Source organism: Babylonia areolata, chromosome 2 (genome assembly GCF_041734735.1).
Source record: "Babylonia areolata isolate BAREFJ2019XMU chromosome 2, ASM4173473v1, whole genome shotgun sequence".
NCBI classification, from domain to species: Eukaryota; Metazoa; Mollusca; class Gastropoda; order Neogastropoda; family Buccinidae; genus Babylonia; species Babylonia areolata.
The window spans coordinates 7,146,844-7,162,452 of NC_134877.1; the positions used below are offsets into that span (position 1 = coordinate 7,146,844).

The 15,609-nt window shown below is 42.1% G+C and overlaps 1 protein-coding gene across 1 annotated transcript in view; it reads right to left on the reverse strand.

The window, feature by feature from the left end:
• Positions 1–15,609, reverse strand: part of LOC143297153 (uncharacterized) — a 44,037-nt gene that overhangs the window by 13,193 nt on the left and 15,235 nt on the right. The window contains exons 6-14 of the mRNA XM_076609340.1: positions 15,038–15,158; positions 14,350–14,437; positions 11,295–11,383; positions 11,001–11,070; positions 8,730–8,899; positions 6,796–6,993; positions 3,619–3,950; positions 2,740–2,928; positions 1,462–1,507 (exon numbers count right to left, since the gene is read on the reverse strand). Of these exons, the coding sequence (XP_076465455.1) occupies positions 1,462–1,507; positions 2,740–2,928; positions 3,619–3,950; positions 6,796–6,993; positions 8,730–8,899; positions 11,001–11,070; positions 11,295–11,383; positions 14,350–14,437; positions 15,038–15,158 (1,303 nt within the window). The remainder of the gene's footprint in view (positions 1–1,461; positions 1,508–2,739; positions 2,929–3,618; positions 3,951–6,795; positions 6,994–8,729; positions 8,900–11,000; positions 11,071–11,294; positions 11,384–14,349; positions 14,438–15,037; positions 15,159–15,609) is intronic.

Genomic DNA, 15,609 nt, shown 5'->3' on the forward strand with positions numbered 1-15,609 from the left:
GCAGCACAAACCATGTATCAACAAGGAACACACTGCTCCGTGCAGCACAAACCATGTATCAACAAGGAATACACTGCTCCCTGCAGCACAAACCATGTATCAACAAGGAACACACTGCTCCCTGCAGCACAAACCATGTATCAACAAGGAATACACTGCTCCCTGCAGCACAAACCATGTATCAACAAGGAACACACTGCTCCCTGCAGCACAAACCATGTATCAACAAGGAACACACTGCTCCCTGCAGCACAAACCATGTATCAACAAGGAACACACTGCTCCCTGCAGCACAAACCATGTATCAACAAGGAACACACTGCTCCCTGCAGCACAAACCATGTATCAACAAGGAACACACTGCTCCGTGCAGCACAAACCATGTATCAACAAGGAATACACTGCTCCGTGCAGCACAAACCATGTATCAACAAGGAACACACTGCTCCGTGCAGCACAAACCATGTATCAACAAGGAACACACTGCTCCCTGCAGCACAAACCATGTATCAACAAGGAACACACTGCTCCCTGCAGCACAAACCATGTATCAACAAGGAACACACTGCTCCCTGCAGCACAAACCATGTATCAACAAGGAACACACTGCTCCGTGCAGCACAAACCATGTATCAACAAGGAACACACTGCTCCGTGCAGCACAAACCATGTATCAACAAGGAATACACTGCTCCGTGCAGCACAAACCATGTATCAACAAGGAATACACTGCTCCGTGCAGCACAAACCATGTATTAACAAGGAACACACTGCTCCGTGCAGCACAAACCATGTATCAACAAGGAACACACTGCTCCGTGCAGCACAAACCATGTATCAACAAGGAATACACTGCTCCGTGCAGCACAAACCATGTATCAACAAGGAACACACTGCTCCGTGCAGCACAAACCATGTATCAACAAGGAACACACTGCTCCGTGCAGCACAAACCATGTATCAACAAGGAACACACTGCTCCGTGCAGCACAAACCATGTATCAACAAGGAACACACTGCTCCGTGCAGCACAAACCATGTATCAACAAGGAACACACTGCTCCGTGCAGCACAAACCATGTATCAACAAGGAACACACTGCTCCGTGCAGCACAAACCATGTATCAACAAGGAACACACTGCTCCGTGCAGCACAAACCATGTATCAACAAGGAACACACTGCTCCGTGCAGCACAAACCATGTATCAACAAGGAACACACTGCTCCGTGCAGCACAAACCATGTATCAACAAGGAACACACTGCTCCGTGCAGCACAAACCATGTATCAACAAGGAAACTCACAAACTGCAGTGCCCACACAAGCCTCACAACAAATAATGAAACATAAACAATGTCATCCACAACACTGAAAACTGCAGCCACAGTCAGCCACAAAAGCCCACCGCTCCACATGTCATTCATGATGATCACAGTGAAAATCTAACTTGGAAAACTTACCTTTTCCCACACAGCTTTTCATCCACGTCATCCACTCCATTCCTCTCTGCCAAAACAGAATTTCAAAATATTGACCATCATGCACTCTCCCACAACTTGTCCTAAACTTTATTCTGTGTAAGTATGCTGTATACAGTCTAACATTCCAACCTCTCTATTGATTTTACTATCCTCTAAATCACTGTTTCACTGTTGATCAAATCAAATTATGGTACTTACTGCCTCGCTGACCACTAAGGCCATCTCAAAGCTATTGCCACGTTAATACCTACTTCAAGTCAAGGGTAAAAAAATTACAATAAAAACTAGTCACCGCTTTAAGCTTTCCACTCAAAGTTTAAAAACTGTCCATACTTTAAAACCTTCGAAACTGATTAAAAATGTTCACTTCTTTCAAGAAGTCCATCAGTGTCCACAGAGGGGCATCACAATCACTGTTGATACTGATATCAGTCTGGACTAAAGGAAATATAAAGAATCAATAGACAGAAAATACAAAAAAAAACTTAGCCGTATGCAGAGCACAGGAGCAGGAGTCAAGATGGCTGCCGGAAAAAGAGGGCGCTAGTCAGGGGTACAAGGGGGAGGTAACCTACTTTGGGAGGTTATCGGCCGTAGCTACTTTCGTTTTAGACGGGTAGTGGGGGTTTGCACAGGACAGGAATCAGACCCCTGCTGGAGTCTGCACTAGTGGGTCACGGTTAAGTATGTGTAGTTAAATCTAAAATGTTCTCAACCAATTCCATCCAGCTGTCCGTCTACAAACTCTTTTGCAGAAATAAATTGCATGAAGTTCACAGTTGTACCTCTTTTGACTCAGGCACAATAGATATTTCTTAATATACTTCTCCTTTCACAAAGATTTACCAGATGTCTCTAATGGCTTAACACCTGAACAGTCACTTTTCCATAACTTATCACTGAAAATTTCCAGCAATCCATACAATGCTTGGAGGACTTTGTTCCAAAAATTGCTCAAAACAGTGACACAACAGTAACAACTGTCTTGCTTCAAATAATCCATTTTGCTTTGATCACTAAACATGTGTGAAACACTACAGTGGACTGATTTTGTTTGGTGAAGGTTATTTCTGACTCAGTTTAAATGATGAGACACCGGAAAGCTGGACAACTAAATGGAGCCAGGTATATTTTGGGAACTGATGGACGCCACAAGTTCTTGAATGCCTCTCAGCCACATTCACATTCACAATCTAGCATGTGTCAACAAGAAGACTGAAGATGTTAAATTAAAAACTAGCATGTATACATCCATACCTTTTCTCAAGTCTTCCTCCATCCTGGCTTTCAAGATGTTACACTTCAAGTTCTCTGGGGGAATCTTGTTAGGACCTCGTCCAAATTTCATGTGGTCATTTTTGAAAGTGTTGAAGTCCTTGGTTTTCACTGCTGGTGGGTTGTGCTCATTCAGGTTTTTCATCTTTACTGCAGCCTGTTCTGCCGCGTCTGTAACAACATTTGCTTTGCTGAAATCTGTATACACTGTACAGCTCATCTCAGACCCTGTTCAGTCCAGCCAGGGAATGAAGGACAAATTGCAGTGTCAGGAAATGGACTGGTATGGCAGAAAACTGAACGCTGATAAAGAAAACTGAGGGAACCTGATCCTCCCACCCTTCCCCAGTTTGTTCTAGTCCTCCTCCTCCTTTCCAGACACCTCTAGCTGAAAACAGAGACATGATACTGATAAAGTGAATGGCCTGCACCAGTTTAAACAGCACATACCATATTTTGCAATAGCCAGAAGGTTCTTCAACCCTACATTTGATGTTATTCTATTCCATCCCATTCAAAAACACAAGATAAACAGGCCAATATGGAAATCTGTGTAATGCAAAAATACTGCCAATCAAACAATAATTTGAGGCAGACTTCAAAAGGGTAAGTCTGCACTGATAGACCACAGTGAAGTATGTGTAATAAAAAGAACTTTTCCCCCTAAAATTATGCTTAATCTAACATACTTACTATGACCCACTGGTGCAGATACCTGTTCTGTGCTATCTGAACTAAAAAAATAATTCAAACCTTATTTGCCTTCTACGCTGACCTCGACAAACCAACACATCTGCCCTGACACTGGAAGCCCCAAGGGACTGACCTGGAGGTAACCATGGTGACCACTCCAATGCCTACCTTTAAGATTGACGTCCACAGAGAGACCGCACGCTGTCCCGCCCACCTCCTCCTTCACCTCCCTCCTCTCCAGCAGTGCCCCGCCCTTCATGAGGGAGTCCAGGCGATCCAGGGCCGACTTCGGGGGGACAGGTGGGGGGCTCTCTGCCCGGCCACCAGCACCCCCCTCCAGCACTGGGCTGCCAGACGCTGCGGGGGTACTGGTGTTGGAGTGGACAGAGTCACGGGGGGAGTTGGGACATGAGGGGCGGGGAGATGGGGTGGTGGCATCAAAGGTGGTTTCCACGGTGGCTCTGGTGGCGGTGGTCATGGTGGTGGTGGATTTCTTGTGTCTGGGAGGAATGTCATCAGCGAACCACATTACTTTTTGCAACTGACCAGTCAGGTAAAGTCTAGTCAGAAAATGGCTATTATACCGTTAAAAACAACCAGAGTTCTTTTTGTTTTGTTTTTGTCAACTTTTCTAATTCAGTATAAACTATTTGTATTTGTTATTTCTTTTTATCACAACAGATTTCTCTGTATGAAATTCGGGCTGCTCTCCCCATGGAGAGCGCATCACTACACTACAGCGCCACCCATTTTTTTGTATTTTTTCCTGCGTGCAGTTTTTTTTGTTTGTTTGTTTGTTTTGTTTTTCCTATGGAAGTGGATTTTTCTACAGAATTTTCCAGGAACAACACTTTTGTTGCCATGGGTTCTTTTACGTGCACAAAGTGCATGCTGCACATGGGACCTCAGTTTATCGTCTCATCCGAATGACTAACGTCCAGACCACCACTCACAGTCTAGTGGAGTGGGAGAAAATATCGGCAGCTGAGCTGTGATCCAAACCAGTGCGCTTAGATTCTCTCGCTTCTAGGAAGACGTGTTACCTCTAGGCCATCAATCCACATAATGAATATACACAATGAATTTAACAAGAACACAGCAAAGAGGAGAAATAAACTACACCACCAAACAAAAGTCACATTTAAACATATTATAATAACATCATGAAGTGTAATGATGCAAAGTAATCATTTCACTAAATCACGACATACTTGATCATCCAACCAACCTAAAATGTATCCGTACCACGGGTGTTCAGTGCTGGCACTTTAGTTGGCCCTGCGAAAGTTCATGAACCCAGGAAGTAGGGCATGGTTATAAATAAACGCAGCTGACAAACAGGCCGCGCCAGCGGCACTCGCTGTACGCTTGTTCGGCGGTAAATCTGCTTTGTTTCTTTCGCGCATCATCTCCTCGGATGGATCGGAAATAACGACTAAAGAAGTGGTTTTCTAAAAAGAACACAAAATAAGCTTTCCATTGACTCCAAACACAATATGTTTTCTTACATAGCGGTTGTTGCGGCAACGGCTGAAACATAAATGAAGAGAAGAGAAGGATAAGCAGAAACATGATCGCAAAAATCGTTAAGTTTAAATCCCTCTCTAAGAAAACAGGCGTTTAGCACAATTACATCGTAAATACAAACAGAACATATAGCATGCCTGCATGCAGATTAGCTTACCTTTTGAGTTGTGCGATTTTTCTTGGCAGCACAACAAACGTTTAAATGAACACATTGTAGCATGGTGAGTGCGAGCAGCAGGGGGATGGAGAGCGGGGTGAGTGTCTGTCGGCTTATGGCACTGCCGTGCCCTTCATTCCACGAGAAAGACGAAGATTTTTAAGGTAAAAAAAAAAAAAATGAAACGATGATGTTGATAAAATAACGAAATTGTGTATATCAAATCAAACTGCACTCCAATAATACAACCAGGAATAGCAATAATTCAACTTTCTGTAATCGCTGCAGGAAATGTGTGGAAGCGTGAGAAAAGTGGGGCGGGGGCTGCGGGGCCGAGTGAAACAAAGAAGACAGTGTCCCAGTTTGGCGCGCGGGGCCAGAAATACCGCGGCGAATGTGCCGGTCAGTGCAGAGTGCGGTGGGAAAGTCTGGCATTAAAAAATTTTTGACCCAAGACGCTAGACGCTGCTCGGCCAACAAAAGAGCCGGATTTTGTGCTCGGCTGAGCAGCCGTGGTACTGAAACTACTGGTACTATTAGTCAAGAGAAAACATAAATTCAAAGAATTTTCTTTAGTAGAGTAGCATGTAGTATTCTTACAATTCTCTTTTATATCACCTCTAATTAAAGGCAAGCAACGGCAACCATCCTGTCCTGAAACAGTGTTTTCCATGCTATTATTGCATTGTATTTTTTAATTGTTGTGTCTTGAAACAGCATGCCTTTATCAGAAGACTAGCCAGCGGGACAAAGCGGAGGTTACCGACTTCCAGGAGGTTATCGGCCGTAGTTACTTTCGTTTTCTCCGCAAAGACAGATAGTATTTTGCACAGGACAGGAATGTCAGACCCCCGCCGAAGTCTGAGCTAGTTGGGTCAAGTAGGTGTAATTAAATATATGTTAGGAAGGTATTTATATAGATTTACATTTCTGCCCCATCATCTGCACCGTTTCAGTGGCATTACTCCAACGCAGCTCATTTAGATTCCCCCATACACGGCCACACCCGGGTTCATCTGTCGCAGTTCCAGTGTCAACAGTCCACAGGGAGCCATCGATGTTAGGTCGCCAGGAGGCGACACACACTGCTGCTGTGTCACTTTAGTGGTGTTCAGTGGTGCCTGTTATGATTTAACGTGCTTCGGACACCACCTACTAAGCCCCCTACTAACAACAATAATGGCTTAGTCACGGAGCCAGACTGAGTGAGTGTCCCTCCCAGAGTGGAGACCGCCACCACGTCCCTCAAACAACAGCCCCCCATGAATCTGCCGACACTGAACAACATTGACAGGACTCACCCCAAGCACAGAAGTAGATTTACATTTCTATATATTAAACACACACACACACACACACACACACACACACACCTGTCCAAGCAGGATTACCGAATCGAGGTGTGCATCTGTCGGTATATCATCCTAAGTTGGGGTTTTTTTTTAGACAGAATGAATGAATGAATGTTTCACTGCATACATACCATAGGCATCACTGAAGTGGGATATACTGTGAAGAGGGTTGAGCTGACAGAGACTCAAAGGGTTCAATGTGATTCACAGAGAGAGATACAATGAGTGTGTGGAAATCAGCTGAAAGGCAGACAGCTGGTGACAGGTGGACTAACAGCCCTGCACACAGCAAACAGAACAGATACCCACCTGGGTCTGTCCTCATGGTCAGCATGCCTCCGTTTCTCTGGCTCTCTGCGTTTGGATTCTCTCTCCTTCTTCATCCGCTCTTCTCTCTCTCGCCTCTCAAAGGTGGGTCGCCGGGAGTATCTCTGACTGGGTTTTCTTTCAAACCGGACACTGCGCCTCGCTCGGTTGGTAGTTGACGTCTGGTATTCTGTGCGCCCACTGAAAGATATGAAGGTGAAACATTTCCAGGTCAGCTGTTGAAGTTTTTCCCTCTGCATCACAGATTTTGTTTAACCCTTTCACTTTCAGAACTATTTGTGATTTTTGCAAAATAATCACCAACCTCTTAAAAAATTCACAAAAATTAAGATTATGCTAAAAAGTATGCAAAAATTATGCTTTCTTGAAGGAAAATGAATGGTGAATACAATTATCATAACTTAAATGTTGACAGGATCAAATAACTCCCAATCTGGGGGAAATAAAAAAAATAGAAAAAAACAACAAAAAAAACAAAGAATATTTTGAAAAGAAAAAGAAGAAAATTCAAAAACACTATTACATAATATTACAACACAAAAACTCTGTAGTGTAAACAAAGTAGATGAAAACCCTACAATGAAGGTTTCAAGCTGAAATACTGGTTTTTGTTCTGTACCCACATCTAACATGACCCCGCCCCCTTCCTGTTGATGTACCTTAAGCATGTAATCATCATCAGGATAACCAGAATCACTTCAGTTGATCAACATTAGTTTTCTATCACATTTTCACAGTTCCTATTGTCGATGTTAAGCGAATAATCACACAAAATTCTAGCTGCCACTGTATTGTACTTTCTGGCAGCCATTTTGATGTGCTCACCAGCTTTTTGCTTTATAAAATGCATCAAAATTGAGCCAAAACTTGCTGGGAAATTGCTTTAAACACTCATCGTTTGTAAGGGAGGTAAGCATATGCAAATGAGTGACTGGACACTTGATTATGCAGTTACCCCTAAACTGCTGATATATCCGCAGTCAGAAGTGAAAGGTTTAATTGATTTTTAAATATATGCCCCCACACACACACACACAGTAATTCATCTCCCAGTCAATATCTCTTTCACTGGTGAATGATTTTTCCTAGAAGTTCACAGCACAAAACCCTCTGTACACCATCACTTATTCCTTCTCTTCATCCACTCATATACTTGTATGTATGATATACATTCTTCTCAAGCACAGTGGGTGCACACACAACACATGCTTCACACTCATACTCACATACACACACACACACATGTACACATGCATCCAGGTTTGCACACACACACACAACACAAAAACAGACCTTGTGCACTGCAAGAAATCATACCAGCAATTAATGTGATTTCAATACCTATCAAACAAAATGGAAATGTGTCCACCAACTTAAATACTGTATATTACTTTCTGTTATTATTTATCGATCAAACATCACCTATTATACAAAGAGATTATTCATTATAAAAAGAAAGAAAAAAGTATATATTATTTCTAAATATTTGCATAAACCTGTTAAAACAATGATCTATTTCTTTCTTAACAATCATAAAAAATAATGATACAAAAAATTAAATGCTTCTTTCTTATCCTAAGACTGTTCTTTTTCTTTCTCAATAATCACATAAACCTCTGATCTGAACAAAAAGATATATTTCAACAATCACATAAATCTCTGATATGAAATAATAACTAGCAGTAATCCTATCAAACAATCGCATAAACCTATGGGGAAAAAAACAACAAACTACTGCTTTCTTTGCATTCACTAAAACAGCTTATCTATCCAAAAAAACAAAACAAAAAAACTCTATAAGAACTATTTCATATGCAACAATTGTACACGATCAACCCCCCCCCAAAGAAGGGAGGGAAACTGTACACACAACACAACACAACCAGCTGCAAACATGTCTGTAACAACCTATCTACCTGTATCGGAAGCGAGATCCCATCCTGAAGAAGTTCTGGCGAGCGTTCTGGCCCTGCACGGGCCCCTTGAGGCGGAAGAAGGCGTGATGCTCCACTGCACACTTCCACAGGTGCTTGCAGGCCTTCTCACTTTGCAACCGGAAGACAAACACATGGTCCTGACTCTGCCCCTGAAACCCAGCATGCTGCCATGCTTTTCTTCCAGGGACAATATTCACAGGATGGTTTCAGTGTTTGTGTGTTAACAGTTCTCTCTCATGCCACAAAAGATGTAACACAAAACATCTGGAAATGTAGGAGGATAATGATGGTTCTTGATGGGGAAGGGTGAGGGGAGTCCATTCCCATACCTAGTCCCCAAGGACTGTTGATGTAATATCTTATTACTCATATATTAGAGCCATAATTTGACTGCCCAAATAGGAAGTTTGTGTCCATGGGTCTGAGTTTCATACACCGAACAGGGTTTTCACTCTCCCTTCCACTAGATGTTTCACTCTCCCTTCCACTAGACCTTGAGAGGCGGTCTGAGAATGATGATGATGATGATGATATGGATACCTTTTTCTTCTTCTTCTGCGTTCGTGGGATGCAACTCCCACGTTCACTCGTATGCACACGAGTGGGCTTTTACGTGTATGACCATTTTTACCCCACCATGTAGGCAGCCATACTCCGTTTTCGGGGGTGTGCATGCTGGGTATGTTCTTGTTTCCATAACCCACCGAACGCTGACATGGATTACGGGATCTTTAACGTGCGTATTTGATCTTCTGCTTGCATATACACACGAAGGGGGTTCAGGCACTAGCAGGTCTCCACATATGTTGACCTGGGAGATCGTAAAAATCTCCACCCTTCACCCACCAGGCGCCGTCACCGTGATTCGAACCCGGGACCCTCAGATTGACAGTCCAATGCTTTAACCACTCGGCTATTGCGCCCATCATATGGGTACCTATATAGCACCTATCCTCGGTCGGAGACCAAGCTATAAAAGTATTAGATATTTGGATGAGAAAATATACCGACGTCCTGTGTGTAGCATGCATTTCGCATACACAGAAGAACTCAAAGCAATGAAACGGTTGTCCCAGGCAAAATTCTGCAGAAATATCCCCCATGATAATAAAATAAAGATACTAGTAGGCAGGAAAAAACAATATACATATGTGGGTAGTGTTGCTTTGTGGCAATGTACTCTTCTCTAGGAGAGCAGCCCAAATTCCACACAGAGAAATCTGTTGCGACAATACATAACAAAGCATAGGTGTATATTCTGTGCTTAAAGGTTTTACACTCTGGAACAATGACAACTTTTTTTTCATGTGATCTTTATTTTTTCTTTCTTTTTCTATTTTTGCTTTTTACTTTTTCGCAGTGATCCAGACATTTGTGGCCACAAATTGTACCCAGCAGATGAACCAGACATATACAGACTTCAAAACTATGAAGAATTCTACAGCCCTTCTTTTAGCTGTATAAATCATTAAATGACCTATCAACTTTAACTAAGTTGTTAAGTTTTTTTATGAAGCAATTGTGTTCACTGTCTTGCTTTGAAATAATCATTATACTTGGGACATAAGCATGGTTGAAATAAAGACAGTGTGCTTAAGGAGGGAATTCCGAAGCATGTAATGTGTGCTATTTTTGGCCTTGACTAAAAGTCAGTCAGATCAAAGAATGTGTGAGTTCACTAAGAAGCAGAGAAAAGAGGGATATGATAGTGCCCTAAGTTTAAGAATATCTCTTTCTGCTGGTGTATGTTACACTGCTATACTAAGCTAGTTATCGTGTGTTGGCACTGGCTGTATACTGCCTGGTGCTGTTGCTGCTATGCCAGTGTCATCATGAAAGCATCAAAAGTGTATGTATATATGTATGTGAATGAGTACAAATATGAATATGAATACCAGTGTGAGTGTTGAGAGAGACACACACAAACGCACACACAGAGTGAGAGAGAGTGAGAGTAAAAGTGTGAGTGAGAGTGTGTGTGTGTGTGTATGTGGTTCAGAGTGCAAGTTTGAAAGAATGTGTGTGTGTGAGAGAGAGTGTAAGAGAGTGTAAGAGTGTGTGTGTGTGTGTGTGTGTGTGTGCGTGTGTACGTGTGCACATATACACGCTGCATATATGTTGAAAAGCAGCAACAAAAACTAAGACAGTAGGAAACGAAGGGCATGAAGACCAGCACAGCACACAACAGTGATGCCAGCCATGTGGCGCCAGAGACAGGGGAACAGTGCAAGGTGTCTGCAGCTCACTCACATCCTCATTGTCCTCCACTGCCACCACAGTCAGCTTCTTGCCCTTGAAGTCCAGCCGTGTCATCTTGGGCCTGAAACACCCCCGTCAAGACAGGCAAGACCAAACTTAACATGTAATGCCCATTTTATCTGACGCAAGAGTCATGGAATAAAAAAAAGACACTGTGTATCAGATCCTCTTGCAACAAACTTAACTTAATTCTAACATAGCAAGATAACATAAAAAATGGAGGACAGCATACTGACAGTCAATTTTCTGAATATACCACAGCCAATCCAAAACATAAGGACTCACCAGAAGAACAGCCCAATTTTCTGTACCCCTTCATAGACCAGGATGCCTGTGGGAGTCAGACCCAGACTGTACTCGTTCCCATCTCGACCCTGAAATCATAGAGCAACTCTTTGACACTGGTTAATTCTAAACATCCTGTACCACTTACACAAATGCTGTTGCTTTGCCTCTAAAACAGAATATGTAATATTCATTAGAAGAAAAGAATAGAATAAAATATGTCTTTATTTCCAATTGTACTGGGGTCACAAGGAATACTGAGGGGGGTGGGGGGTGGGGGGTGGTGGTAGTACAACATAACAGGGTACAAACATAAATCGAAAATGATACACAAACACAGATACAATAGAAATTAGGATACAATACAAGTGCATATCAATACAAAAACTTGTGCATACTCACACATGCACACACTGCGCACACACACACATGCACACACACACACACACACTCTCTCTCTCTCTCACACACACACACAAACACATACACACATACACGTTTCAACAGAAGCCACATATTACATGTGGATGAGGCTGATGACTAGATCTTCAGGTAGATGGTTGTTGATTGCACAATTCTAGTTATCATACTGGATTTGTTCAAGAGACAGGGCACTGACTGCTTTGGGGAAAAAGCTATTGGTGAAGCGATTGGTTTTCGTCCTTATACTTCTGTACTGTCGACCAGAGGGGAGCATCTCGAAAATCCCAAAAGCTGGATGTGATTTGTCCTGGCTGATAGATTTTGCTTTTTTGAGTATCCACTTGTAATATATGTCTTCTAGAGAAGGTAGATCAGTTCCTGTAATCTTGGTGGCAGTTTTTACGATTCTGTTAAGGGCTGCAACTTCTGCCTCGGAAATGTTTCCATACCAAACAAGGTTAGCACACTTTCAATGACTGCTCGGTAGAAATCAACCATGATTTCTTTTTTAATTCCGAACTTTTTGAGGCGCTGAAGAAAGTACAAGCGCTGTTGTGCTTTCTTAACAATTTTTTCCATATTTTTCTCCCATTTCAAATCATTGGAAATTACGAGTCCAAGAAATTTAAATTCACTGATGATCTCTACTTGCTTGTCTTTAATGACAAGTGGTAAAGGGTCAGATCTGGTCTTCCTGAAATCTAAAATTAATTGTTTTGTTTTATTATGTGATATTGTTATCTAATGTGTAAACATGAAAATTACTTGAAAGAAATAACTATGAAAACTAGCAGCATGCTCCATTGAAGATTTAAAAAAAAAATTATTGTGGAAATCTGTGCAATCCAGCATAATCATGAGATTATTTTCTAGTTCAGAATGATCACTAATAAAAAAAAAAAAACTGCATTCAGAATGTCACAAACAACAGGTTGTGGTTGGGTATACATACATATACAGTATATGCACAGACTGATTCTTTTCCAGAGCTGCGCACTTGTGAACAAGTTTTTTTGAAAAGAGATGACCTGTCGATGACTCTAGTCCCTGGCCGGCATATGAAACGTCTGCTGTAGACAAAGCACCATGCTGCTGCACTGACACCCACCACAGGAAATCATGTGGAGACAAAGCACCATGCTGCTGCACTGACACCCACCACAGGAAATCATGTGGAGACAAAGGTGCTGCTGCACTGACACCCACCACAGGAAATCATGTGGAGACAAAGGTGCTGCTGCACTGACACCCACCACAGGAAATCATGTGGAGACAAAGGTGCTGCTGCACTGACACCCACCACAGGAAATCATGTGGAGACAAAGCACCATGCTGCTGCACTGACACCCACCACAGGAAATCATGTGGAGACAAAGGTGCTGCTGCACTGACACCCACCACAGGAAATCATGTGGAGATAAAGCACCATGCTGCTGCACTGACACCCACCACAGGAAATCATGTGGAGACAAAGCACCATGCTGCTGCACTGACACCCACCACAGGAAATCATGTGGAGACAAAGCACCATGCTGCTGCACTGACACCCACCACAGGAAATCATGTGGAGACAAAGCCATGCTGCTGCACTGACACCCGCCACAGGAAATCATGTGGAGACAAAGCACCATGCTGCTGCACTGACACCCACCACAGGAAATCATGTGGAGACAAAGCACCATGCTGCTGCACTGACACCCACCACAGGAAATCATGTGGAGACAAAGCCATGCTGCTGCACTGACACCCACCACAGGAAATCATGTGTAGACCCGTCCTTTAGCTTCACCCCCTCATCAATGTCCACCTCCATTACCACTGACACCCATTCACATTTATTTGACAGGAACAGTCATTAATTTTTTTCACCATGCTTGATGCTAAGCGTGATGAATGCCACATTGTTTTGGCACTGTAAGTATATTAACATTATAGTCTGCTCCTGAGAGTTACCACCCTTTGTGGAGCAACATAACAAGTGACCCAGACCAGGCAGCAGCAGCATGTAAACAAAGTGCTGAATTTTTCATGTGCGTTCAATGCTGAGCTGATCCAATCTGTGTGGGCGCAATGTGCGTGCAAGCATGCATGTGTGTTTTCCAGTAAACTTTTTTTTTTTCAGGAGAAAAATTATTTTTACACCAGCGGAAATATGCATACACATGCTTGAATTTGGCTCGCATTATCATGCAAATGAACAAATAAAGAAAATTATTGACCAGCATCCCTGAGAAAAGACTGCTATCACTGAGAAAGTGTACAGATAAGAAACTTGTGCTGAAGGTCTTCATTCAAGTTTTTCCCCCTTCAATATCATAGAGACCTCTGTTGAGAAAACTGGAAAAGAAATCACTGTGCCCAACAGTGCACATCAACATATATCACTTTACTGGTTTACATGTCTACTTCATGTGGCATATAAAGTAAGCACACATCCAAACCAAACATCAAATCAAATACATCATCCTCAGGCAATACTTCCCCAAAACAATATCAATGTTCATCCAGGACACTTCCCCATGGCCAAACATTCCAGCATGGTATCTCATACATGCAAACACATACCCATGCATACATGTACACAAGCACTTATTCCCCTGAATATGATACTGCTGAGTGTGAATCTACTCACCAATACAATATGCATGTCGACTCCATAGTTCTCCAACCATTTGGCTTTGTTCAGGAACCGCAACTCTGCCTGGGCTGGATTCAGACCCCTGATCAAATATGTGCAATGCTGCATGACCATTTATATTTTATTATATATATATATGTTGATGTTAACCCTGTCAACACTACAAGGTTTATAGTTTGTGGAACCTACCTTGCCTGGGAGGCTCCAGCAGAAATGACAAATCACATAGATCATTCATGCACTGCCTCCCTGTCAATGTTTGTAACAATCATTCTAGATATTAGTGTCATAATGAAAAGCACTGTACATATATCACTGAACTGGGTTTTTTAAATGAATACTTGTGGAGTAGAGGAATAAAACTTCTTAGTTATGGTCATAAACATATCATGTTTGCTCTCTCAAAAAATGACTAAAAGCTGCCCTGGGGTCAACTCTATTCTTCATTCTTGCACTTCTTCAACCGTCACATGAATGGGCCAACAGATGCCTGACAATGGCTGAATGTTGACTCAAAGTAAAGCTGAATCTGATTATACATAAGCACTGGCGCACACACACGCACACACACTCATGCATACACATACACACACAAAGAGTGACCAGTACTCCATGCAAGCACACACACACACAACCAAACTCCAACTGAAAAAAGCACAACACTCTGTTTTAAGAAACTCACGAAACGGTCTGGTATTTCTCATAAATATCCAGCTCCAAGTCTTCCGTTTGGTTTGGGATAAAGCGGAACTCTGATATAACTCCTGGAGTGTGTACGCTGTGATCAAAGTCTCCAAGTTCAGCTGCAAATAAGAAACAGAAAAAAACCCCTCATTAGATGAAGTTTTCACTATCATAACTCACCAGTAAGGTTGTGTAACAACTTCAAACAAATACTCAACATCAAACATTAAAACAAAAACAAAAACACAGTTTACAGTACGTTTTCACTATCATAACTCACCAGTAAGATAGTGTAAGAACTTCAAACAAAAACTCAACACAAACATTAAAACACTTTACAAACATTAAAACACAAAAAAGTGCAGTTTACGGTGTTCAGCTGTGAAAAATCCTAGACCTGTAACTGGCTAAGGTATAACGTAATGAAAGTATTTCAGGTATGGCTATCTACAAAATTGTATACGGGAGTACGAAAACCATTTGAATGTTTTTGTTTTTCAATATGTCCTATGAAACTCTAAGAAGGATAACGGATATTTTCAACACTGGGATAAGAATAAATTTCTACCC